The sequence below is a fragment of the Notamacropus eugenii genome, chromosome 6 (assembly GCF_028372415.1).
Source record: "Notamacropus eugenii isolate mMacEug1 chromosome 6, mMacEug1.pri_v2, whole genome shotgun sequence".
Lineage (NCBI taxonomy): Eukaryota > Metazoa > Chordata > Mammalia > Diprotodontia > Macropodidae > Notamacropus > Notamacropus eugenii.
In genome coordinates this window covers 3,767,213-3,793,454 of record NC_092877.1, presented here as the reverse complement: position 1 = coordinate 3,793,454, position 26,242 = coordinate 3,767,213, and the positions used below count along the sequence as shown (strand labels likewise).

The following is a 26,242-nucleotide window of genomic DNA, read 5'->3' as shown; positions in this document are numbered from 1 at the left end:
CTTGGGGACGGACCAGAAGTATGGAGGTGGTGAAGCATCGATGAGGTTTGAGGGGAGAAAAACATTTACTAGTTTACTACTAAACCAGAAAGAGACTTAGTTCCCAGAAGGACTTGGCAGGAAAAGTCTGGGAACTCCAGTTCCCTGTAATTGGTTGTACTGTCTCTAACACTTTTGACAAAACAAAGTAGTTGAGGTATGCCTCAGGGAATCTTTATTTTCTAAGTATAAAACTTGATTTAGGATAACAGATAGAAACGCGGCAAAGCTACGCATGCTCTGAGTAAAGACTTAACCTGAAAGCATTCCCTTATTCCCCCTTCTATGCTATTATGACAGATTAGTTGAGTCTGTGTCTCTCAGAAGCCTCCCTAGTAATCCACCTCTGGGAAGATGTGTGTGTGTGTGAGTGTGTGTATGTGTGTGTGTGAGTGCGTGTGTCTATGTATGTGTGTATGCCACATGGATACACACATGTCCATCCAGAAGCTTTCTTGGGCCTTGTGTCTATTCGTGTGCTCTGTGCATCTGTATGCACAGTGTCAGGGATTGGCATAAGGCCATGGTTTGACCCCCCACCTCAATTGGCTGCCCTTCTCCTGTTGGGAGCTCCTTTTCATGACTCTGGTTCCCAGGGTTCTGCCCTCCTGAAACATGAACAAACAAACCCAAAAGACTTACTCCTACTCAAGAAATCAGGAGGTCTCATGCTGCCAGACACAGATCCCAGTGGAATTCCCACTGCTGCAGGCCATTTGGCAACTCGTGACTAGCTAATTTTGCTGGCCATGTAGAAGACTTGTTTTGGAATCATTTCTAGACACCTTGGTTTTTTCATCTCTCTCTATACACACCCAGGACACTTCTAAGGAAATGTCTTCTCCAAGAGCAGCGCACAGGTCCAAACCAAAGCCTCCAGCCCTGTCATTTCTGAGTTATGCACTAGCCAGGGAGCCCTGGACCCTTCTAAACTGAAAAAAAAAATATACATGCCACTTCATATACCAATAGAATGGATTTGTCCCCCAGTTTACCATTACAATTTTCCCTTGGGCTTTGACCAGGCTGAGGAAGACCCAACTCAAAGAGGAATTCTCTGGAAAAGTTTAGTCTAAGAGCTGGTGTAAAGAAATGAGCCCAGATCCTCAACCTGACCCTTGACATGTACCTAATTAGTATTAGGGCAGGACTCTGATTGGCTGTCACCAGTCTAACTCACACCCTCATTATTGTCCTTGCTGGCCAAGCCTATGGTGCCCTCTTCTTCCCCCTTTCTCCATGGGAGGGGCAGACTGGGTGCTACCCCAGCAACCTCTCCTACTACCAGCTACCACTAGTTTGCATCCTTCCCCTCTACCTGTTCCCTGCTGCCCAGACCCTCATAGAACATAGAACAAAATCATTTCATCCAAACCCCTCTCACTGATGTGGAAATGAAAAGCCAGAGACTGAGAATGACTTGCCCAGCCACAGAGCCAGACCTTGAACCCAGGGACTTTGGATTATTTGCCACTGGTTGGACTAGGCTAGTCATAGCATGTGTCAAGGACCACAAGTGTCCCTCAGCACCGTTGCTAGTGGGTTTTGGGAGTGACCCCAGCTCTGTCAAGGAGCTTTTGTTTGCCACACCCAGAAGTTTGTTAATGGGATGAAAGACTGCCCAGTGTGGATCAGAGGAGCCCCTGCAGCCAAGTTGTGTCTGTGGCATCTGCCAACATCGGGGGAGTGACAAGGGTGAGTCAGGCATGCCAGGATCCTCCTGAGAGACCATCACTCTTGGGCAGAGGTTCATGACCCCCCATTCTCCTTGGATGGGCGCCTGTGGTCCCTAGAATTGTACATCTGTGGCTTTCCTATCCTCCCCACTCCATTTCCAGTTGGTGTTAGTGTGAGAAGGTGGGGAAATGTGACTGAAGAGCTACTTGGCTGTTGTTATTCTGCACCTAACTCCCAGAAGAGGTGGTCTACAAGAACTGAGAACTCCATTGCCCTGGTAGACTTATGTCCAGAGGGTCCCAGGAGCCTGGGGACATGCACCAGAAGGAGGCTTCAGTCTGGGATGATGTTTGTGTCAAGGAATTTAATCCACAAGGCTGCTATAAACCAGAGGCCCCATTTGGGGGACAGTCTTTGCACATCTGCAGGCTGTATGTACTGTTAACAACACAGGCCGGGCCTGAGAACAGCAGGTGGGAGAGGGACCTTTGGACACATCAAGGACCTTGCCTTAGGTGGGGTGGTCACCTCTTCCCTCCATCCATTCAGTGAACACATCTGCTGGTTAAGGGATCTCAGACTCAGATGGCCAGAGTCACTGCAGCCCCTCATGCCCCCTCCTCCAGTGCTCACAAGCCTTATACTTCCACAATCCCCATCCCTCCAGCGGTGGAGTGAGAGGTCCCTGAGTTCCACAAGGGACATGTTAGCACAGCAGAACCAGCTCTATCAGCCCAGCTTCAGGGAACGTCATCCCCCTGCTCAGTCTTATTTTCACAATGCTTAGTAGGGGGAAAGAGAGTGGGGATTGGAGCTCAAGTCCAAGCGTGGCGGCAACTGCCAGGAACTTCGGCAAGGGAGATGCCTAACCTACTGGCCTGCAGAAGTGAAGGTGTTGGATGGGCGGCCCAAAGGTCTCTCCAGCTCCTGATCTATGACCTTGCTTCCAGGCAGACCCTTTGGCCTTTGCAAAACCCGACTCCTCTCAAAGGTCTATCTCCCCCATGCAGTGGCATGAACCACACCCATCTGCCTGTGGTCCTTTGGGCTCCCCTCTGAGCCTGACAGACTCTTAGCTACCTCCTGAGTCATCAGTGTTAACAGAGAAATTCTTGTTACACCCTTCATGCCTGGGCCTTAACTTAACAAGCACATAAAGGCCAAGTTCTGCCCCACAGGAACCTAAAGACCCGAGCTGCATCATTGGCCAAGTGTGACACCTGGCAAGTGGGAAGGGATGCTCCTAGAGCTGTCCACCCTGGCTTCCAGGGTGGAGTCAGGCCCTTTACATAAGTGTCACTTAGAGCTCCTCCTCCTAGCCCCACTCCAGGGACTTAGCCCAAACAGTGGCCTCCTGGCCTTCTCCAAAGCTCTGTTTCCCTTCAGTGGCAGAGCTGAAGACATCAGAGGCCAGAGAAGAATGAGGCAGATCTCCTGACTGGGCTCTGCTTGTATATGGGCTGTTGCTATGCAGTGATAACAAATATGAGGAGGGCAGAGGGCAGAAAATGCCACAGAGAATGACTGAGGCAAACAGCGGGGTGGCTTTATTAATACCCAAGCATGAAGTGCTCCAGGTGCAGCTCGCTTAGGTGGCTGGGGACCAAACTGCTGGCCAAGGACCTCCTCCCTACTGGATGAAACCTGGAGCTTCTCCCCACAGGGAGTCTTCAGGACAAGTGAGGAGGAGGAGCAGAGTGGCCTCCCTCCTCCCACCATGGTTCACTCACTTCACTAGGGCCTTTCTCATGCCCTTGGAACTGGCAAAGCCCAAGAGACCTGGGCTCCCAGAGGAGCCTGAGTCAGGTGAACGTTTTCCTGGGGAGATGTGATGCCAGCACACTGGCCCCTTCTCTTCCCTCTCTGAGGAGCAGGACAGGGCCCAGCAGCAATTTCATCTCTTGCTGAGGGCTCTGATAGGTTGAGAGAAGTCTCTCAGCAGCTCTGGGCCTAGGAGGTTTGCTCAGTAAGTTTCCTGAGGCCAGGCAATGGATAGGCACTTTGTAGACACTTTCTGCGTGATAGCCATGAAAATATAATCAGAGAAGGGAAAGCACTGGGGCAAAATCAGTCCAGAAGCACTTCTTAAGCACTTTTATGTGCCAAGTAAACTAAGACAAAAGGGAAACAGTCCTTGCTAACAAAGGACTTAACGTCCTCAGGAGACATCATGGACATCTATAGATATATACAAAGAGGGATGGAAGATGATTGGGGGGAAGGGAGGGGTGGGAGGAAGCATCAGGAGCTGGGCAAGTCAAAAATGTAGGTGCTCAGACTGGACTGATACAGCTAGCTAGGGATTCCAGGCCCAGTGAAGGCCTTGGCGAGGAGAGCCGAAGAGCCATGTGAAGGTCGGTAAGGGCAGTTTAGGGGTATGAAGGAGAGTGATGTATTGTAATAATACTAGAAAGGCTGGAAGCAAGCCGTGAAGGACTGTAAAGGTCCAATAGAGGGGCTGATCTGAAGTGTTAGAGAACTGCCAGAGTTTAGCAAGTAGGGAGTGGCAGGGTAACTAACACCTCCATGTTGGCAGCTGAGCTGAAAGGCTGGAGGCAGGAGGAGGAGAAGATGCCATCACCATCACCCTAGGGAGAAAGAAGGAGACTCCAAACCAAGATGGTGGCTCTATGAGGAGGGAGAAGGGGACAGATTGGAGAGAATCTGGGCTGGTAGAAACAACAGAACTGAGCCACTGATTTGAGAAGTGGAATGACACCAAGCTTGGGTGACACCAGTAACACCAACACAGATGACTGGTGGGTAGTGGGGCCCTGGGCAGAGCTTCTGGGCCATCTAGTTTGAAATGTCTCGGAGGCAATATGTGATTCAAGACCTGAATTCAGACCAGAGACTAGGGTCATATGGCTCTGAACTGGAGAGTCATCGTCTTCCCCAGACCTTAGTTTCCTCATCTATGAAAAGATAACCCTTTCCAGCTCCAAATGGCTGGTCTTCTTTTACTCTAACCCTTAAGATTGTGGGTTCTGGCACACTGGCCCTCTGCCCTGATCCACAGGGCTAATTCTTCCTGCCATTCCAGGAGCTTGTAGAAGGTACCCCCTCAGAAGCCCCCTCCATCTCCTTGAGTCAGATCCATAGCAAGTGGAGATGAACTCTGCCACCATAACACAGATCACTGAGTCATGAGAGACTTGGCAAGAAATAGCATCAGACTGGGAGCATTGGCTGCCTTGGCACCTGTTTGGCCCAGCACCAGCCCAGCTTGGTAATAGGGAGTCAGGGAGGGCAAAGAGAGAAGGCAGCCCCCTCCAAGAAGCCCAGTACTACTGACTGTCACCTTTCTGTTTAGCCTCCTAGCCTGGCGACAGCAGCACCCACCCAGTGCATGGCTGTCTCTTGAGAAGCATGTGTGTATGTCTTCATTCTCCCCCAAAACCCTGATTCCCTCACACAGAGAAGGGTGCTAGAGGAGCAGCACATGAGCCAATAGGTCTGTACAGATGCCTTTTGGCAGCAACCGTCCCTATTGACTCCACATCAAAGCTGGGGTGAGGGAAGGAGGGGAAGCTGCCTGTGTTCCTCCGGGTGTCAAGAGCAGCTGGCGTGTCCAAGAGGGGCCCTTTGGTTGGAGGGCTGCTCAGTCAGCCTCTGTGTGTTCAAAAACAACCCGTATGCCTTGCCTCTTCTCCAGGAGATCTGAGTAGAGCTTAAAGGAAGCTCTGTCCCCAGGGTGGCACACACTCACAGGGCTCAGTGGGGTACAGCTGAAAGCCCCTCACATTCCTCCAAAGCCCTGCCTGGGCTCAGCAGCACGAAATCCTAGGGGATGGGATGGGATGCTTCAGTGGGCAGAGATTTAGGCCAGAGTCTGAAGACACTGTGTGAGACAGTGACAAGCACCTTCTGGCTCTCGGCTTCCCGAAGTTCCTCTGAGTTTTCATTAAGACACCCAAGTAGGAAAGTCTGTTTAAGCCAGGAAGCAGCCACATAGAAAAGACTTTTGTGTCCATGGGAGACTCTGCAAGGAGCACCTTTCTCTGTATGAGACCAGTTTGATGGTTCTTAACTTAGCCTTTGGTCGCCAGTGACCCAGGGCCATGGGTGACATGCAATCCTGCACCATCCAAAAAGCACAGCCTTGCTGTGATGCCATCGGTCAGAAAAGGGAATCCCCCATGTGTAAATCCCTCTGCCGACCCCAAGTCCCAGGGAGCTGCCTGAGGGAAGGGCCTTAGTCAGCTTTGTGCAGTCAGTAAGGCCCAAGGAGCAGGGAGGAAACCTGGCACCTCCCTGACTTAAAGTCAGAAATGCTGCTCAGCTTCTAGGACATCATAATTGACGTGCTGTGCTTTCAGCTTTACTCATTTTTTTATTATTTTATTTGATCCATACAACAGTCCTGTGAAGAAGAAATTCTCCTGATGTAATTGTCCCCATTCCACAGGCGAGGTGAAACGGTGATGCCACCAGGCAGGTTGTCCCTTCCTTCCCCCCTGGTTCTGGAGCTGGAAGAAGCCTCAGAGGATGCCCCTCGATTTACAGATGAGGAAAGCCAGGTTGGGGGCAGTTAAGTGGCCAAGGTCACACAAGGGGTCAGCTCCACTCCCATGCTCAGAGTAGGAGACCTGGTGCTGGGAGAGGAATGTGGCTTCTACATTGGCATCAGTGCCAGGGCCTTAATGTGACGACCAAAGCTGCTTCTTGGAGAGAATTAGAAATGGAGGCCACTGCTCTAGATAGGAAGAGGAGGAGAAAGTCCCCACTTGGGATAAGTAAGACAGAAGCAGTGCAGCATCTCCAAATGCTTTTTCCTCCCAGAAACCATTTGTTTGCCTCGAGATTGGCTGAGCCCCGTGCTCCTCCCAACCGTGACACATGCTGCCCAGCCCTGCTGCTCCAGGCAGTCAGAGGACCTGAGCAGGATGGGAGGGAGGGCTCCAGAAGCCCCAAAGCCGGCTCCACCTGGCTGGCCGGCGGAGTCAAAGGCTGAGATGTTGGCCAATATAGACGTGGTGGTTCCTCCCTCCTGAGCCAGCCTGTGAGCAGTGCCAGCCTTGGGAGGTGGCTTTGCTGAACCTCAGCTCCCCCTCTGCACTCCTCCCCATGGGTCAGAAACTGGGCCATTTGCCCAGCTCTTTCTTATTCCCTGGCCATGTTGTCCCTGTTTAGAACTGGACAAAAGTGATGGTCAGCCCATCTGGCAGGTTGGGGCAGTGAGCATTGATTAAGCACTTGCTCACCCCAGGGACTGTGCTAAGTCCGCAGCTATGAAGACAGGCGAAAAACAGACAGCAGCAGTAGCAACTGCCACCCCTCACCTTATCTCACTGGTACCAGCCCCATGTTCTCGTCCTTTCCCAATAAGGCAAGCCAGTGTTCTTTCGTCAGGACCCAATGGAGGGGAGCAAGGACCAATGGCTCCCTCCTGTGGCACTGTTGGACAGCACCACCTGCCTTGAAAACCTAAGAAGGCCCTTCTGTGGTGATTTCTTCCAATTCGGAGGGGGCTTGAGAGGTCATCTGAGCCAAAGCCCTCATTTTGTAGAAGAGGAAGCTGAGACCCTTGAAGGGGAATGCAGACAGTAAGGATCAGAGGTAGATTCTGTCTTAGAAAGTCAGCCTTTTCCTTTGGGAATTATGAGAAATGATGATAGACCTGGGTATTGGGCCCAACAACCAAGAGGGATGGGGTTTCCAAGAAGCCAGATGCTGGAGTTCAGAGACCTGACAGGAATGACAGCCTGGCAGAGTGGAGACAGAGGACCTGAGCTCTGTCCCCAGTCCTGACTGCTGCCCACTGGAACCCACTGGGCCCTGGGTGGAGTCTCTGCAGGACCCCATCTTGTTAGCAGGTATGAGGTTTATGGCCCAAGGGGGCACAGAACAAGCACTAAAGAAAGAAAACAAAAAGTAGGACCCCAAGTTTAGATCAGAGGAAGCCTTTCCCAGCACTGGGGGCTCCACCCAGGGGAGCAAGGGGAGAACAGGCTCAATGAGGTGTACACTGGGGTGGGGAAGAGGCAGGAGGGTCAGGGCATGGAGTTCTAGCACAAACCCAGGTCCTCCTAAAGTTCTGGCCTGAGACCCTTATCAGAGACATACGGGTAACTACGAGGGTACGGAGAGGTTTCCACGAAAGCTTGAGTTTTTGGAGGCTTGGGAGCTGGCCTAGAACTGGAGAGAATCATGTGGTCAGACACCGATAGAGCCTCAGAGCTAGAAGAGACCCAGAAAAGACTGACGGGCCCAGGGAACAAAGGGACGAAAGAAGATCCGTGAAGTATGAGGGCTGAGCTGAGACATAAGTAGAAAAGGATGATACTAGCCATGGTCTCTGCCCTAACAGAACAAGTGGCATCGAGCTCAGGCTTAGAGACCCCCAATGGGAGGGAATTCTCTACCTGCCTAGGCATCCCACTGCTCTGTTAGCTCAGTGTTAGGCAGTCTCCTATATATCAAGTCTCAGTTTACCTCTCTGCAGCTTTTGCCCATTTTTGGTTCTTGATTCTTGGTTCCAACCTCTGGGCTTAAGCACCATGAGTCCAGCCTTCCCATTGCAGCTCTTAAAATACTTAGGGCCAGCCCCTGGGTCCCCTCAAATCTCTCTTCCCCAAGTCTGTGCTACCTTTCCCATTTGCCCCTCCCCCCTTGCCTTTCAGACATCTGGGACAGGGCTTTGGCCACCACGTAGATCAGTTCTTCCGGGAGCCTGGGTGGGAGTTCACTTGGGCTGGGGGACATGAAGTCTCCAAAGCATCGAGGTGCTCTCTTGTTATCGCCCCATAGATCCTGGCTCTCCCCTCCCTAGAAGTCATTTTTGTCTTCCTTTCAAAGCCAAAGGTCATTCCCCATAGAGAGCGCAAACAAGCAAAATGTGTGTGCCATCGTCCGTTCTCATTCCAATCACCCTGAGCATCAGGCTTCTGACCTTGCTGACCCTTCCCTCTTCCCAGCCCAGCCTAGAACCCTGGCCCCTTCCTTCTGTTACCACCAGCTTCTCTCTACCATCGCAGGTCATGCAGACACTCCACCAGGCCAGCTGCTTCCTTTCATAGAGAAGGGAATTAAGGCCTCTGAGGTTAAATCACCAGGATAGCAAGTGAACTCCAAGTAGACAGTATTTCTCTGTCCCAGATAGAGAGCATTTAACAGATAGTAAGTGGTTCTGCTACATCAGGCCTCACCATCATCTTCCATACTTCACCACGTCCAGGTTGGGAGTGTAATGTGACCTCACTGGCCCTGTGACATGTTCCATCCAAAAGCCACTTGAAGCCCCTGGGCTGTTGCCTTTGCCCATCCTGATGAACTGTGTTTGCTCCGAGCTGAATGATTCTCTTCAGAATGAAGGGATTTGTGCCTGAAGGATCTGAAAGGAATCCTTGTCTGAGCTAGAAGACAACTCTCTCCCCTCATCCCCCCATCTTTCCCCTCAGCCAATACCCTCTCTACCAGCTGGGAGGGTATTTTTGTGAGAAAGATGGAAGGATGTGGACAGGATGATAATGTAGCTGGATTTGGAACTGGCAGAATGGCCACAGAGGAGTCATGAATGGTTCCCCATCCACTTGGAAGGGGGTCTCCCATGGAGGCCCCAGAGACCTGCACCCAGGACACTGACACAGAGCTGGGAGTGATGGCCAACAGGGAAAAGTCACCATCCAATCCAAGACTTGGATAGGCTCCAAGGTTGGGTCAAGACAAATAAGCAGAAACTTAATAGAGACAAATGGAAAACTTTTCATGTGGATTCAGAAAATCAGTTCAACACGTCCAAGACGAGGGCTGTGGGACTGGGCTCATCTGAAGAAGACATAGGGGCCTAGAGATGGGAGGATGTAGTGACGGTATCACCTGCTGCATTAAGAAGGAGAATGAGGGAGACGAGGCCCCATCCTGTGTCCTGGTCAGACAGAACCGGAGTGTTAGCTCCATTGTGCTGGGTGCGAGGGGGATGAGGGTGGTGACGAGCCTTGAGTTCATGCCATAAGAGGAGTGGTTAAAGGAACTGGGAATGTTTAGCCTGGAGAAGGAAAGACTCAGGGGAACATGGGAGCTGTGTGGAAGGCTCCGCTGAACGATGCTTAAGCCCAGACATGGGAATCGAGAACAATTTAGCCTTCATGCATATGAGGAGTATCTTCCAAACAATGGGATGCCTTGGCAGGTAGCAGGTTCCCTCTCACCAGGGGTCTCCAGACAAAATCTGAGTGACCACTTGTAAGATAGGCTGTGGAGAGGCAGCTATGTGCATAAACAGAGGGCCATGCATTCCAGACATCACAATCTAGAGTGGGAGGCTCGGTGTCTGGGAGACCTGAGGCTTTTGGGGATCACATGGGACAATGTACATAAAACACCACACAGAAAGTCACCTATTCAGGACTGGTGGGTAGGCAGGCAGCAGGATGCCTTCCCATTCCAAGTGTTGTGGTGCTCACGCCCCCTGTGATCAGGTCATGTCTGCTGTCGCCTGAGTAGGTCTCCTTGTCCCCAGGATCGTGCTCATGGATGACGCCATGGACTGCCTCATGGCTTTCTCGGATTTCCTCTTTGCCTTTCAGATCCAGTTCTACTACTCTGGTAAGTAGAGGTCCTTCCTGCTTCCCTCCCCCCGCACCAGGCTCGGGGAGGCCCGGCCTGCACTCCCCTCTTCCCTGCCTGTCTGTGGCACACTCTGACAAGGTTCTAGAGGACTTGCCAGTTCTTTGAGCAATTTAAAGATCCTGGCTGTGGGGTCCACTCCCAGGAGCCTCCTCTCCCAAGATGGGCTGAGCAGAAACCGTAAAGCCTCCAGGCCACCTAACAGCTCCAGTGTCTGCACCTTCACTGACCCCCTGCCCCAACTACATGGTCCCATGTCCCCCTGAGCCCCCTCATGCAGCAGGCCTCCATACCCCAAGAAGAGGCCACGCATGCACACACACCTGGAGTGGTAGCTGGATTTTGAAATTGCTGGTCAGGTCCCTAAACACACTTGATTCCAATGAACTCCATCAATAAACAAAGGGAAATCTTGGGAAGCCCACCCACCTTCCCAGCCAGCTGTAGCCCGCCATGGGCCCTAGCTTCTTTGGACTTGAAAACTGCCCCAAAAGCAGGAAGCTGCTTTCTCTGCCCTTTTAGCCACAGGAAGATAGTTTTTTGGCTGCTTCTTTGCAGCTCTCAGCCCTTGGAGTAGGAGACAAGTCAAGTCAGTAAGTGCTCATTGAGTTCTTGCTATGTGCTGGGCTCTCTGCTAAGTGCTGTCCTGGAGCTCAGCATCTCTCCGGAGGGACAGCATGCACATCACCGCGTGTGAATAAGAGGCCTTGGGCTCAGAAGCAAGCCTCTAACATTGAGGACCGCTGGGGAGGGCTTCTGGCAAAAGGGAGGACTTTAACTGAGACGTGAGGTAACGGGAAACTCGGAAGTGCAGAAGAGGAAGGAGAGAAGTCCAGGCGCAGGGGCAGCCAGGAAAGTGGCCACAGTTGGGAGATGGAGCATCTTGTATGAGGAACATCGAGAGAGACATACCACTGACTTGGAGGCTATGTGCAGGGGAATAAGGCAGCAAAGAGAGGAAGGGCCAGCTTTGGAAGGGCTTTAAAAGCCAAGCAGGGGATTCTCACCTTTTATCCTGAAGGCAACAGGAGGTCACAGGGTTTAGTGAGGAGAGAGAGGCTGACATGATCCACACAAACTTTGGCGGCTGGATTGGAGTGGGGAGAGATTTGAGGCAGGTACTGCAGTAATGCAGAGGTGAGGAGATGAGGGCCTGGATGGGGGCAGGGGGTGGCGCAATATCAGAAGAGAAAAGGGGGCATGTAGGACAGATATTACAAAGGTAGAAACAACCAGTTGGCTGCTTGGATCCTGGGGGAGAGAGCGTGAGATACTGAGGACGACTCCTAGGTTGTGAGGCTGGGGTGCTCACACTGACCTGTCCCCATCACCTCACCTCATTCCAAGGTGTGTGAAGTCTCTTTTCTATTAAATCATATCCCTAGACCTCAATAGAACATAGGGCAGTACCGGACACTGAGGCTGACATTAGATTGGGCCAAAGAACCCAGGAGGAGGACAATGGTCAGATCCATGGCAAGAGAGCCTGAGCCAAGTTTCCCCTTGGTTCCCCAGAATTCTTGGAGAGCGTAGCTGCCATTTATCAGGACCTGCTGACAGGCAAAAACCCCAACACGGTCATAGTGCCAACATCATCCAGCGGGCAGCATCGTCAGCGGCCTGCCTTGAGTGAGACCAGTGCTCTGGAGGGAGTAGAAGCGTCCCTTTTCTATCAGTACCTGGAGAACCTATGTGACCGCCACAAGTATAGGTGAGTGGAAGGAGCCCTGCTCAGCCTGGAGAACAGAGTGATGCGCATTTGCCCTCCCAAAGAGATGCCAACCCTTGCCTGCACGAGAAGAATCAAGGGCTTGGAACAAAGGCGTGTTGGGATGACCAGCCTGGACCCTGGGAAGCTGGGAGAAGGAAGTCCCTGCTGCTGCTGGGACACTTTCCCCCTCCCTGCTTCCCCCTCTGGGCCCTCCAGGGGCCTCCAGGCTCAGGGGGTAAAGGGAAACTAGACACTGATTGAAAACCATTCCAGTTGGCTTGTTTGCAAAGATTCACATCACCTTGGGCAACCCCCACCCTGGGCAGAAGTTTAGACCCTTCGAGCATGGCCAAGCTAAGGTCACATGTATGTGTGTGTGATATGTATACATGTGTGTGTATGTATGTACAAGGTGGCAATCTTAGCCGGCTCCAGGCCTGGAGATCATGCCAGCAGAGCCATGGCCAGCCTGGAGACTTGCTCACTCTGGCCCAAACAGTGGCTAGCAGCTGCTTCCCCTCGTGGCTTGCCATCACCCCCCTCCTATTCTAGTTTGTGGGGTCATTGATTGAGAGCCATAGAGACCTGTCATTGTGTCCAGCACCCTCATTTTACAGATGAGGAACTGAGGTACAGTGAGGTTCAGTGTCTTGCACAGTCATGGCTAGGAAGTGTTGGAGAAGGGCCAGGGCATGTGGCTTCCTTCCACCCAGACCAGTGCTCTGCCCACTGCCTCCTTGGTCAGCATCTTGTAAGCACGAAAGCCCAGTCTTTGTGTCCTGGGCCTCATCTTGGGTGCGTGCCCTGCCCTGCCCTTCAGGCAGAGGTACAGCCCGGCTGCTTCCCTTCCAGCTGCCCCCCTCCTGCTCTTGTCAAAGAAGTCCTGAGCAACGTCCAAAGACTGACCTTCTATGGCTTCCTCGTGGCACTCTCCAAACATCATGGGATCAACCAAGCCCTGGGTAAGGCAGACCACTCAGGGTCTGATTCTTGACCTGTTGTGGAGTGAGAGGCAGGAGCACGGCCCTTCAGGAGAGCCGTGACCAGGGCCCCCTCCCCCCTGGTGACAGCCTGGTCCCCAGCCCTTCCCCACAGAAGCCTTGCCACCCAGCCCCTCAAAGCAGAGGGAGGAGCCCCCCACTGAGCAGAACCGAGCTGTTTGCCGGGCAGCTCTTGAGATTACATATCAAAGACAAGAATCTCATCTGTAAACAGTGCTAAGGTCTGGCAAAGGAGGCCATTCTCAGTAAGAAAAAAATCTACACATTCTAGGGGAGCAAAGAAAACAGGGTGGGGGTCCATCCAGTTCCCTTTATGTTCCCTATTCAGTGACTGGGTTGCTTGGCGCTGGCCCTCTACCAGCCCCAAATCCACTGCCAATTGTCTCAGTTGCCAGAAGGATTTGGGGGTGGGGGCCCCCAGTCTTGCGTAGGACTGCTAGGACTTGCGAGGTCTCTGAGCCTTTCTCTTGATCCCCTCTTTTTCCTGGTATGCTAACCCCAAACCTAGTTCTGGCCTGGATAGGTGGGGTGCCCGTGTCCTCGTCCCCTGAGGGGCATCATGAGTTTAGACTGAGCCGGGCACCCAAACACAGGCATGTCTCGGAGACATCGCAGGGTCAGTGCCAGACCACGGCAGTAAGGGGGATATGGCAGTAAAGCGGGCCACACGGATTTTTGTTTCCCAGGGCACATGAATGTTACGTTTAGTCTCCACTGAAGTCTGTTAAGTGTGCAGCCATATTATGTTTAGAGAAACAATGGACATAACTTCGACTTTTTTTTCTAAAAAATGCTAAGCATCCTCTGAGCCTTCAGCACGTGATGATCCTCCATGCTGCTGGCTCCTGAGCGCTCCGGGGGGCCTGGGGCACGTCCTTAAACTAAGGCAGCCGTGGTCTGCCCCATGCACTGCCTCTTCTGTAGCATGCACTGCTGTTTGATGGCAGTTTACACTCCGTGGAACCCCGCTGCTGCTTTATAACTAAGCTTAGGTCATGTTCTCCACTGTTAGGGAAGGAGGGAGGGCCCGAGGAGAGGGCGAGAGAAGGCGACGGCTCGTCAGAGCACGTGTGTCCATTAAGTTCACCGCCTTGTGTGGACCCGATTCGTGACATCCCAAAACAATTTCAGTGGGAGCATCAAAGATCCGTGATCACAGGCCATGTAACAGATGTGATAGTGATAACAAGGTTTGAAATGTTGGGAGAATTCCCAAATGGTGACACAGGAACACGACATGAACATGTGCCATTGAACAGACGGGCGCTGACAGACTTGTTCAAGGCAGGGTGGCACAACTACCAATTTGTAAAACACACTATCCGCACCACGCAGTAAAGCAGAGTGCTACAAGGTCAGGTTTGCCCCCACGATCTCGCTGATCCCAGCTGCTTCCGAAGTGCAGGCCAAGTAGGTTTGGGAGCCCAGCTAGCTGCTCTCAAGGAGGGGATCATCCAAGCAAGACAGGTGCAGGAAGTGTGGGCCCCACCCCGCTTTGCTTCAGTGTGATACACCAGCAGGCTGGCAGAGTGGATTAGGACCTTATCGAGCACGCTCAGTGGTCCAGACATGCTCACCAGGGCCTTTGAAATAGGAGAGCTTTTCTTCTGAGACTTACCAGTTACTGCAGCTCCCTATGACTCTCTAGGACTCCCCCTTTCCTCAGGGTCACTAAGCATTCCTCCAGTGCCTGGGCCCCCATCAACCCTTCCTTTCCACCAGTGGTGGCTCCAGAGCCCCTCTTCTGCCCACACGCCCTCAGCATCCAAGGTGGGTGAGCACTAGCTCTGCCTGGCCTTGCCTACCCTCCCAGTCTAGGATGCTCTGACCACTCCTGCTAGACCAAAGTTTGGCCACCCTGGTTTCCTGGAACAGAGCTGGATAATTCCTGACCTCTGGCATGGACCTGGACCACATCCTGTGGCTCCCCTCCCTCTTCAGCTCAGCTCCAGCTTCCCAAAGCTGCCCTTCTCCTCTGACACTGACGGCTGGGGAGGAGTCATTGTGCTCAAGATCCCAGAGCTAGCGAATGGCCAGACTCAAAGCAGAGCCTCCTGGCCCTTCTCATCCCTCTGGGTGGTCCCTCTGGCCCTGGGACTCCCAGAGCCTTCCTCTAATCTCTTCCCAGTCTTTCCGCTCCCAATTCAGCCTCCAGCCCCACAAGATGTCATAGAGGACAGGCCCAGGCCACAGCTGCCCAGATGTCCTTTGCTTGTGCCTTGCACTGTTCAGATGAAGCCATTAAGGGAAAGCCCCCCACTGTGGCTCAACTGCTTCAGAGCTTCCGTGTTCCAGGGGCCATGGGCCAGAGGCCTGCCTCCTTCCCCAGATCCCAGGGACTGCCTGTTAAAACTGGAGAATCCCTTCCTCCCAGGTGTGGAAAACATCACCCTCAGGAGCCCACCCAGTGCCCCTGGATCAGGATGTGGTTGCTGCACCTACCCCCAGCCCAGTATTCTGATCTCCAGGATAATGGCTAATCTGAGTGAGCCTCTCAGCCTTAGCCCCCTCCTCCCTGCTGTCTTCCAGGGGCTCTGCCCGACAAAGGGGACCTGATGCATGATCCAGCCATGGATGAGGAGCTGGAGAGATTGTAAGTGTCAGTGCCTGGGGGAGGGGGCTTCTCCGTCACCCTCCTTATTGTAGCAGTCTATCCTCCCCTCCTGCACCTCACTGGCCCTGGGCAGCCATCAAGGCTTTGGGGCATCCAAGGCCCGCTGGGGACATGGGGCCCAGGGACCATCCCTTCGGGTCCTCCTGGGGAGGGGACAAAAAGTGTCAAGTCCAGGTCCTTTCCCTGGAACAAAAGGCACCTTGCTGCCCTTAGGCCTTCTTCCCTCCTCCAGGATGGCCCAGGTACCAGGGCTCCTCACCACTACCACCTCTGGCACAGAGGGTGGCTGTCCACGGACCTCTCCCCGTTTGGGGTCCCCCTGGAGACCCCTCCACCATCCCCGAAAAGTGGATGCAGAGAGTGACGGCTCCACCGAAGAGACAGAGGAGTCCGAGACCTGAGAGGCCGTGGAGGGCCCGGCACCCCTGCACAAGCATCCCCTGCCCCCATCCTTGCACTGCTAGAGGCCCCAGCTCCCTCCCTCCCTCCCTCCCTTTCTCTCCAGACTCAGCAGCTGGGCACCTAGGGCAAGCTCTTCCCCTACCTCTCCTCAACACCTGTCATATACTGCCCTCTGCTGGCACGCACACAGCCAAGCCGCCCTCAGCCTGGTGCTGACAACCTTCAAGGCCCCGGCTTGGCAGCAGATTGACCTGGTACCATCTGCTGATGGGGGGCAGTCCCCTGGGCCCCACACCTCACTGAGTTCCCACCTGACCTTTAGGGGAAGATAGTGCCATCACCCTCCTTACTGCACGAAGCGCTGACTGACCCTAGGGCATTGATGGGCCAGGCCAGAGTAGCGAATGAATACCGAGTCATCCTCGGTGACACTTTCCAATCCAGAATAAATACCAGGAGTGGTGAAATGAGAAGGGGCGGGAAAGATGGCCTAAGAAAATGTCTCAACTCTTGTTATGTCTTAATATGTGTAGCGAAGTATGTGAAACGATAATAAAGTCCCTTGTGTCCAGTAGATGACGAGTCTGAGGCCGTTGGCACGGAGGGAGTGTGGGAGGGCACTGCTGCCAGGAGGGTGGCACATGGGGCCTGGAGAGCCCAGACCAGACACTGAAAGGCCGATATGGGTTTTCAGTCTAATTATCTCCATGGGACTTGGGTGGATGGGGGGGGGGGGGGGGGGGCACAACAGCCCTCCCTCATGGAAACTGAGACCCAGAAACACTGGGGCTTGTCTCATGTCACACTGCTGTTTCTAGTGGTCCTTGGGACCACTCCCACAAGAAGTGGTAGACCTCAGAGAATCTCTGCCCTCCACTTCGGGGTACAGTCTAGCGAAGCCATCTTAGCCAGTCATAGAAAAGATGTGGAAAGAGCAGTGGTCACTGATTTCCTTAGAGTGGACTGGGGGGAACAGAGGCACACCTCCAGCAGCCCATGTGACCTGAGGCCCAACAGGAAGTGATGGGAGCTGGACACCCCCCACCCCCCCCCACCAGGTTCAGTTCCTTTTGCAAAATCAAGTTCACAAGCCCCCAAGTGCCCGGATGCAGAACTGCCCAGGCAGCTTTTCCATGGCCATTTCACCCCTATCTAATCCCTGCTTTGGCCCTAACTCTTTCAGCTACGTCCCGGCTACCTGCAGAGACCTCCTAGGTGCGCAGATTAAACACACACTTTTGGCCAAGCCCACTCTCCACTCCAGCAGCACTCATTCTTTTCCTCCAAAGTCTCTTCAAGGGAAGCTCACTGAGACTGTCCACACCTCACCAGACAGCTCCATATCACCCCGCTACTTCTCTTGAAAAACCAACAGCACTGGGTGGTTCTGGGCTTTCTGACCTGGGCTCTCCTCCCTCTTGCCCATCCCTAGCTATGCAACACCAGCCCCACAGCCATATAACTGCTGGTATGTTGAAAAGTCAACTAATACCAGCTCTTTCCTCTACATGCAACAGGGTGGTGAGGTCGAGGCTGCACAGAACCTGCCAGAAGCACAGGTCCCATCAGGCAGTAGCTTTCGGCTTCCGGAGGAGTGACAAGCTGGAGGCCCTGGAGAGTTTGCCCTCCACTTCTACACAGATGCCCTACTCATGTCGGTGGGAGTCCAGAGAGTGAGGCGCTGGTAGCATCCCAGGGGTGGGAGGTGGGGAGGGAAGGGGACAGAGGACTCACTGACACTGTTTCAGCTCAGACCAAAGAGGGGCCTTGGGCCCGGCTTGGGCTTTATTGACACCACTTTTTTCCAAATAATACAAACAGTCCATAAAGCAAGTCATGTCCCTTTGGGGGAAAGTGGGAGGGAAAGAGGAGAGTATCCCATGGTGCTGAGCAGCTCCATGGCCCTGTGGTCAGTGGTAGTGATCACAGAGTAGTGGCATGGTTCACACCGTTAAGTGTCACCTGGGTAGAGAACCACAGCCTCCCAACCCACACAGGAAAAGCAGAACTCTGCCAAGAGCCTGCTCCACTTCCACAGCTCTCCCCTGGCTCCCAGCAGCATCTAGTCAGTGGGGGGAGGGCTTAGGTGGACCCAGGCTGTACCTGCCCCAGACTTTGGGACCACAGCTAAGACCTGTGGGAAGGAACCAAGAAGTAGCCGTGCTGTGGGGCTTCATGGAATCCAAAGCACATAGTACAGCACCTGGTCAAGACCCCAGGCCCTGAGGTGAAACAGAAGGAACTGCTGCCCCTGGCCCCAGACACACCCGGCCAAGGATGGGAGAGGAAGGGACATGGCCTCCCTTCACTGTGAAGGCAGAAGTGATTAGTGCAAATAGGGGGTGGGAATGCAGAAGAGAAATTACAAGGGCCTCCACTTGGGCTCAAAAGTGAGCACTTTTAGACAAAGGGATCCAGTTTCTAGCCCTTGTAGCTCAAAGCAAGGTCTCTCTCCTCCCAGCGCCCCTGGGGGCAGCCTGTCTTCTAGAGGCTGGCACTAGGCTGGGCCTCTGCCCAAGCCGGCCTCCGTCCCTCCCTATGGAGCCCAGACTGTAAAGAGATCTAGCCAAACATTCCCTCTGGTCTCAAGGATACCAAGTCTGACCAAAGGGACACATCCCAGTCTTACTAAAAAGGTCCTGAGACCCTCTGACCTTCCCTTTCTCAGGGCAGGGAGCAGAGTGGAGATCAGCCTGGTTCTGGGAGACACTAAGAGAATTCTCTCCCTCTCCAGCACAGCAAGTCATGGGGGAGCAGCAGCTGGGATGAAGGAAGGGAGGGCGGGAAGGAAGGGGACACTGACCTAGCACCCAGGAGGTGAGTGTTTGAAAGGAAAGGGCTAGGGGGCGAGGGAGCAGGAAGGGAGAAGGGGGCTGTTATTTGACCATTCCCTTCACCTAGCATTCCCAAGGCCACCCCAGCACGGGTGTGAATACACCAACACGCACGCGCACAACTCACACACGCATACACACATCCCCCACAACTACCATGGGGCTAGCATCCCTGCTCAAGGGAACACAGGTTTCTCGTTGCTGCTGCTGCTGCTGCTGCTGCTACCACCGCTGCCACCACCACCACTACCATGGGCCCTGGCTCAGTAGGAGCCGTAACGATCCTGGTGAGAAAGAAACAACAGCTCAGGGGGGAACACCAGGCACCAGGGTGTAGAGCAAGAAAAATGGACAGGTAACAGCCTGCTAGGGCTACCTCCCCTTGGTTTCAGCCCCATCCCAGGCAGCCAACCTGGGCCAGACACCTCCATGTCTCACCCCAAGGAGAAAGGCCTCCTGATTTCATTCACGCTGGCACGGAGGAGGGCTGTAAGAGCAATGCAGGGAAAAAGCAAGGATGCCCTTGGGCATCTTTTGTGGCAGGGCAAGGGAAGGGTGGTTGGTCTAGGTATGAGGCTGAAATCCAGGGGAACATGACGTCTGTCCTCGTTCCTTCTCTCCACAAACAAATGAGGGCCCCTGAAGTCCTAAGCAGGGGGCCCTACATCCAGCAGGCCTGGCCTCAGCTCACCTGGAGAGAGTTCATCACCCCGTTAGCTAGAACAGCCATCTTTCCAGCCACAGACTTCACTCCTTGTTTGAACTGGGCAATGTCTGCTGCAGGGAGCACATTTCCCAGAGACACTCCTGCTTTGGGAAGAAAGTGAGGAGTGACCCAAGGGCCTGCAAAGCAATCCCCTAGCTCTGGCCACATGCCAGAAAGATGCTGCACTGCCCCTCACCTGTTCCAGGGGTTCCATCTGCCTCCCCAAAGAGGTCTGCAGAACTGATGGCATTGCTACCTGAAAGCTGCTGGAGCCGAGCCCGGGCTTCATACTATGGGAAGGAAGAGGCCAGATGACCACAAGAGAAGGAGCCAGAGGCCACCAGGCCAGGACACAGCCCGTGGCACCCACTCACACACCTCGACATCAATTTCCCTCCCAAAGAACATGTCTGATGAGATGGCTTTGGCTCCCGCAAACTTCTGACGGGCTTCGTTAGATTCCACAGCCAATGGCCAGCTCTCAACCTCTCTCCGGTTTGTGGGTCTGAGGGGAAGACAGAAGGAACACCCCTGAGGCTTCCTGTGACCTTTATCGAAAGCATAGGAATATGGGCCCCCGGCGAATACAATTCCCCCTAGACCAGGGAAGGGTGTGAGATCATTTGTCAGGCCACACAAGGAACCAAGAACAACCATGCGCTATTTGGACCTTTCCACAGAAGCAGGCTGAGGCCTGGAAGTAGCTGACATTTTCCTGCCAAATCCCCAAAGCCCTAGAGATCACTCTACCTTTCTGCAATAGGCCGGATACTAGAGATTGTCACCTCGGGCTCCTTCTCCTCCATCCTGTCCACACTCCAGGAGGTGTCTGTGTCCCAGCGGGAAGCAAAGCCATCTCCCAGAGAAAAGGGGTTATCCTTATACCTGGAGGAAAGAAAAGCAGAGGTCCTCAGAGGAGGCTGCGGCAGAGCCTGAGAAGGACACCCACCTCCCCTCTACCACTGCTCTTACTTAGGGGGTCCGGAAGCAAAGCTCCCAGTGTCATCGAACAGGTCCAACTGGGACCGGGAGGACTTGGCATTCACTGGTGTCTCCTGCTCGATCACTTGCATCTCCGATAGCACCGAGTGAGAGACAGAACTGTGAAGGAAACCAGGACGAGGATCAGCCCTTGTACGATACGACTTCCTGTCTCATTGCTCTTCCCAGCCCTCAACTTCCTGTGTGCTCACAGTACACGCAGCCGCCAGGATGCGTGTTCCCTGCCAAGCTGGCATGTTCCCTAAAGATGGTGAGTGTGGCCCTCTACCCGGATGAGGTCCAAATCCGCAGGGTAACACTGCTGCCTGCAAACAGTAAGGGCAACATGCTAAGGAGCCCACATCACCACATGCTGATCCTGGTAAGAATCTGGGCAATGAATGGCCCAGCTTCCTTTCATCTGGCAACTACAGGAAACTGAGGTCAGAGGGGGACGGGCCCCAGAACCTGTCTGCTAAACTGCTTCCATTCCCCAACGTGTAAGCCCTGTCTGCACTCCCCTCTCTCCCCGAGGGAGCCCCACCTTCGGGACACCAAGCCCATGCCCAGACGCTCCGCCTGCTCCCGCTTTGGCCCCTCCAGGCTCTCTAATTTCTTCTCTTCTTTCTTGCGGTCAATCTGCAGCTCTTGGTAGGCCAGGCGCATGGAAGTGACCCTGAAGAAGGAAGGCTCGGTCAGTGATCACCCCTCCCCGACCCGGGCTCCTCAGGAGGAAGGCTGCTTGGCCCCACGCACCGCCCCACATATGGCCCTGGGGCACTCACACAGACTCCTCAGCCTGCTTTTTGGCCTCAGCCACCTGCTGCTCCCGGAACTTCTCAGCTGCCTGGGCCTGTCGCTCAATCTCACTGAAGCTCTGGCTGCTCACCTTCTGGGCACCCAGCCCCTTCTTGGCACCCAGCTAGAAGAGAGTCTAAGGTGACCGAGGCCCGCTGGGCAGGAAGTCAGCCCCCGCCCTGGCCATCCCCACAGCGGGGAGCTGATCACTGCCTTCGTGGACTGGGCAACCTACCCCTTTCTTAGCTGTTGCTGGCTTCTTCTTGCCAATAATTGAGGATTTCAATTCTGCCATGAGAAACCAGAAAGGTGGGATCAAACACAAGAGCAAAGCTGGCTCGGGCTCAGACCAGAGCATGCAACTTCACAGCAACTGCTTTGGGAAACGGCAGCTTAGGGGAGGAACGGCAGAAGCTGCCCCCCCAGAGCTCTGAACATCAGCCCAGGCGGACAGAGATGAGCGAAGGTTACCAACTCCCAGCATCTCCGCCTCGCTCTACCGTTCCCCACGGACAGTCACAGTCCCTGAACCAAGGCTAAGAGTAGCTAGGCTGGGCCAGGCACCAACACCATCCTTAGCTCCCTGAGGCAGGAAGCTGGAATGCAGGGGAAGGGACAGTTTCCCATGGAGCCATTACCTCTGGCAGGAACAGACCCTTGGGCTGACAGAAACATGGACTCTAGGAGAGACAGAGTTGAGGCTAATACAGGATCCACCCTAGTGTTCTCAACTGGAGAAAAAGGCCCGCACTAGGGAGCCCCCAACAAAACCTGACAAGCTGGAGGGCCTAGCTTTGGGTGGAAATCCCATGCCTGCAGCTATCAGCCTGTTTTAGAGTCCCCGCCTGCCTCCTCACCAAGGGTCAGCATAATATGGTGGGACTTGTGGAAGCCCCCACGCCAAGGAAATGGGGACCTTACAGATCAGCTCATCCTAAGGAGACCCTGGAACTTAAAAAAGAGGGTGGGCTAGAAAAGGCATGTTGCAGATAAGACACCATCTAACACCAAACATAAGGTCATCCCTTCCACCCTCCAGTAACGGGCAGTGACTGATTCCCAAAGAAAGGAGGCAACAGCCCAGGAGAACTATGGATTCCCAGAAATTCCAAGAAATGGTTAAGAGGCAGTGTGGTCAAAGGATCGAATTGGGACTCTGAAGTCAGAAAACCTGGTGTTAGGACTCAGTATGCTTGCCCACTGCCCACTTCCTACACCCCCCAAGAGGCACAGCTCAGAGGATCCTCAGTAGCTGAGAGGGGCTGGATCTGAGATGGTCTCAACGCAGGCTGCCCCCGACCTGGGTCATACTCAAGCCAGCTCTCAGAAGGGCCCGGATGCTCAGTTTTCCACAGAAGAGAACCTGAGTCTTAGCCTCTTGGGTGCCCATGCCCATGGCTCACTCACCCAGGGAGGTTTTGGGAGAAGTGCTGAGCAGGTCGGCTGTGGGTCCCTGCTTAGGTTCTGTGGACACAAAGGCATCAGTTAGGCGCCCGACCCACTCGTGCAGCTTCTCTGCCCTGCCACTTGTCCCAAACTTCTGGGGTTACTGCTAAAGGTTTCTCGTGACTTGTAAAGACGTATTCCTAGCGAATTCTGGGCTGGAGCTGCCAACCCAAGGGCGCAATACCCCCCAGGGATCTTCCTTAGCTCGGTCTCCCCTCCAACCTCCCTCTCTGCTGACCCTCCGCCCCCTTCTCCTGCTTCCAGAGGCGGCATCAGAGACCCAGCCGTGCCGCCCTTACCTGCGGGGACGCTGCTCTCCACAGGCTGGGATGGTGGCTGCTCAGGGCCCTGAGGCTCGGAGGCTGGCACACCCCAGGCCGAAGGCTGAAGGGAAGGTGCAGGCACACAAGCTTGGCAAAGCCCAGGAACAACTCCTGGGCCCCCCCCAACCCTGATCTAAGGTTCCTGAGGAAAACTGGGCCAAGGAGGCGGCAGACGCCCTGGCGGCCAGGAAAGACTTGGGGGGCTGTGTCAGGGGAGAGACGGCAGAGCTGCCGGCCGGGGACGAAACACCACCAGACGGGCACCTCCCCTGGGCCGAGGACCAGACGATCCCTAAAGCTGTTGGGGTGTCCCACAGCCCCCCGCCGGGCCACGCTGGGGGGTCCTCACCCCGCCGAGCTCGCTGAAGAAGTCCGGGTCCCTCTTCTCCGGGGAGGGGCCGGCGGCAGCGCCCACGCTCTCGATCCAGAGCTGGAGGGAAAGAGGCCCCTTGGAGCCGGCGGTGCCCGTGCCCCGTGCCCCCCTGCCCCCTCCCGGCCCGCACTCACGTCCGTGCCGTGCTTGGCCAGGGCGGCGCTGCCCAGCTGCCGGATCTTCTCCCGGTACACCTGGGCCGCCCGGCTGTTGTACTTGGTGCTGGCATCGCTGGTGCCGCAGCCGTACTGGCGGAAGAAGGCCGTCTGGGCCGGGAGGGCAAGGTGGTCAGCTCGCCGCTGCCCCGGCCCCGCTGCCCCCGCTGCCCCCGCTGCCCCCGCTGCCCCCGACCCCGCTGCCCCCCGGCCCCGCTGCCCCCGCTGCCCCCGGCCCCGCTGCCCCCGGCCCCGCTGCCCCCGCTGCCCCCGGCCCCGCTACCCCGCTGCCCCCCGACCCCGCTGCCCCCGGCCCCGCTGCCCCGGCCCCGCTGCCCCCGCTGCCCCCGCTGCCCCCGCTGCCCCCCGACCCCGCTGCCCCCCGGCCCCGCTGCCCCCGCTGCCCCCGCTGCCCCCGCTGCCCCCGACCCCGCTGCCCCCCGGCCCCGCTGCCCCCGCTGCCCCCGGCCCCTGCTGCCCCCCGGCCCCGCTGCCCCCCGGCCCCGCTGCCCCCCGGCCCCGCTCCCCCCTGGACCCCAACAAGGAGGGCCCCTCCTGAACCCCCGCGAGTCCGCGCCGGCCGCCCCCCCACGCCAGACCCCCCACCGCGGGCTGGGGGGGGCCCTCACCGCGTTGGCGTTGCCCCCGACCTGCATGCAGCGCAGCTGGAACCAGCTCCAGTTGGAATCCAGCTCTGTGGACCTGCGGGGAGACCCGGGCCCGGAAGGTAAGAGCCTCGGGGAGGCTGGGGGTGCGGGGCCCTCCGCCCCCCGCCCCCTCCCCATCGGGGGCTCCAAGGCCTGCTCTGCGGGGCTGGGGCTCGGGGGGCGGGCCGGGCCCACCTGATGAAGCTCAGGTGCACGCCCAGCGAGCGGTGCGCCCCGGAGCAATCGATGCACAGGAAGACGCCGTAGGTGACGCTGGCCCAGCTCGGGTTCTTGGCGCCGCAGTCGAAGCACGCCTAGAGGAAGCGGAGGAGGCGGGCCGGAGGCCCGGAACGGTTGGCCGAAGGGACCGGCCCGGGGGCGCCGGCAGGGCCGGAGCCGTGGGGGGAGGGCTCCAGGGACCACGACGACGCCCCCTCCCCTCTCGGCCTCTCCCCGCGTGCCCCGACGTCCCCAGGCCCGCACCTTGTTGGTCGGTACCGCGCGGAGCCTCTTGAAAAGAGTCTGAATCTCGGTCTTGCTCGGCTCCGCCGCCATTTTTTCTCCTTCCCAGATGCAACCGCGACGGACGGGTCCTACCAAGGGCCAATCCGCGAGAAGGGGGGCGGGGAAAAGGGAGGGGTCACGCTCGGCCCAATGGGCAGCCGGCTGGGAGCGAATGGGGTGGGATGACGTGATTTCCTCTGAACCAATCAACAGCCCGAGCGAGACGACAACCCGCGACGAGCCGACTCCGAGGCCACTAGTCTCCCGACCCGGGCCAATCCGAGGTTTGTATTGGGGCGGAGGTTGGGGGGGGGGGGGGGGGGCCGGGACGGGTCCTGGTTGGTCCCAAAACGCGACCGCGGGGAGAAGCGGACGTAGGACGGGATTTGCAGCCCAAGGGCACGCCCAGGAGGCGGGAGCTGTAGGGACGGTGGGCGGGGCCGGCCCGGTGGGCGGGGCCAGGCCTGCGGTCCGCGGGGATCGCCGGTGCGTCCCAGGCGGGGGCCCCAGCAGCTGGGCCCGACCCCGCCCCAGCGCCCCGTCTGTCCTACGGTCCCGGACGCCAGGCTGGGGGAGGGGAGGGGAGGGGAGGGGGTTTGTTCGCCGCTCGCTTTTAAGCACCCGGCACCTGGAGCCCTGGTCGGCGGCGATCGCCCAGCCCCGAGCCGGGCCGGCGCCGGCATGCAGCAGGCGCTGTATAAATGCTGAGGACGCGCCCCTCCCCCCCCCTCCTCCCGGGCCGGACCCCCGGGCGTCCCCCCTCCTCCCGGGCCGGACCCCCGGGCCGGGCCGGACGGCGCCCAGTCCGCGCTGCTGCCCCCAGCGCTCGGCCGACGTCCAGCCGCCGCGCAGAGCTCTCCCCGGGACGTCCCGGGGCTGCCTTCCCGGTGACCGCAGGGGGCGACACCGTCCTCCAGCCCCCTCACACCGGGACCCCAGCGGTCGGCCAGGGGGGTCCTTCCCTTCCGCAGCCCCCCTCCATCTAGCTGTCGGTGACCCCGTGCCCCCCCAGCACTTCCCGGCCCCCCAGGCCCGGTGCCCCCCCCGTCTGTCCGTCCGTCCGCCCGTCAGACTGGCTGGCTGGGGGGACATTCACTGAGGAGGCCCGAGGCCCGGGGCCGGGGTCTCTGGCCCGTAGCAGGCCGGCCTTGGTGCCCCCTGCCCCGCCTCCTGCCCCCCAGGCTCTGCCCCAGCCTGGGGGTCTCGCCTCTAGGTCTAGAGAGGCCCCCAGCCTTGGTAGCAGCGGGGAGAGCCTGGAGCTGGACCGAGACCTCTGGGCAGAGCGGTCACCGCCCTGGACCTGCAGGCTGCCTTTGAGCCTGGTCAGGCCCTGCCATCTTGCCCCAGACCTTCCCCACACAGGCTGGCTCACCTGGGGCAGATCCCATTAGAGGGACCACACCTGGCAGCCCTAGGGGCAGGAGGAGGTCCACAGGGCTCTCCTCTGACCATCATTTCACAGC

At 56.4% G+C, this 26,242-nt stretch overlaps 2 protein-coding genes across 6 annotated transcripts in view; one reads left to right on the top strand and one right to left on the bottom strand.

The window, feature by feature from the left end:
- Positions 1–17,845, top strand: part of CSTPP1 (centriolar satellite-associated tubulin polyglutamylase complex regulator 1) — a 172,989-nt gene extending 155,144 nt beyond the window's left edge. The window contains exons 5-9 of one of the 2 annotated variants that reach the window (XM_072617650.1): positions 10,178–10,263; positions 11,800–11,995; positions 12,848–12,957; positions 15,526–15,589; positions 17,530–17,845. In XM_072617650.1, the coding sequence (XP_072473751.1) occupies positions 10,178–10,263; positions 11,800–11,995; positions 12,848–12,957; positions 15,526–15,589; positions 17,530–17,689 (616 nt within the window). In that variant the 3' untranslated portion in view covers positions 17,690–17,845. Of the gene's footprint in view, positions 1–10,177; positions 10,264–11,799; positions 11,996–12,847; positions 12,958–15,525; positions 15,590–15,842; positions 16,587–17,529 lie in introns of those variants that run through there. The other variant, XM_072617649.1, reaches the window with a different exon arrangement.
- Positions 17,755–24,957, bottom strand: ARFGAP2 (ARF GTPase activating protein 2). 4 transcript variants are annotated; one of them, XM_072617616.1, is made up of 17 exons: positions 24,759–24,957; positions 24,471–24,589; positions 24,258–24,330; positions 23,608–23,739; positions 23,450–23,530; positions 23,077–23,161; positions 22,739–22,795; positions 21,970–22,011; positions 21,567–21,619; positions 21,319–21,455; positions 21,078–21,209; positions 20,525–20,653; positions 20,303–20,437; positions 19,931–20,057; positions 19,749–19,842; positions 19,538–19,656; positions 17,755–19,130 (listed from the first exon to the last, which is right to left on the bottom strand). In XM_072617616.1, exons 1-17 carry the CDS (start codon positions 24,828–24,830, stop codon positions 19,110–19,112), a joined length of 1,608 nt encoding a protein of 535 aa, XP_072473717.1. In that variant the 5' UTR covers positions 24,831–24,957; the 3' UTR covers positions 17,755–19,109. The 4 variants fall into 4 exon arrangements, with proteins under 4 accessions (XP_072473717.1, XP_072473718.1, XP_072473719.1 ...); XM_072617617.1 differs by having other exon boundaries at positions 19,538–19,653; positions 24,759–24,933; XM_072617618.1 differs by lacking the exon at positions 21,970–22,011 and having other exon boundaries at positions 24,759–24,934.
- Between the last annotated feature and the right edge of the window lie 1,285 nt (positions 24,958–26,242).

Coding starts and splice junctions, on each gene's coding strand:
- ARFGAP2 (XM_072617616.1), bottom strand. CDS start 24,830: ATGGCGGCGGAGCCGAGCAAGACCGAGATTCAGACTCTTTTCAAGAGG. Junction 22,796..23,076: donor GGAGAGCAGCGTCCCCGCAG/GTAAGGGCGGCA, acceptor TTGTGTCCACAG/AACCTAAGCAGGGACCCACA. Junction 21,210..21,318: donor AAGCAGGCTGAGGAGTCTGT/GTGAGTGCCCCA, acceptor TTCCTTCTTCAG/GGTCACTTCCATGCGCCTGG.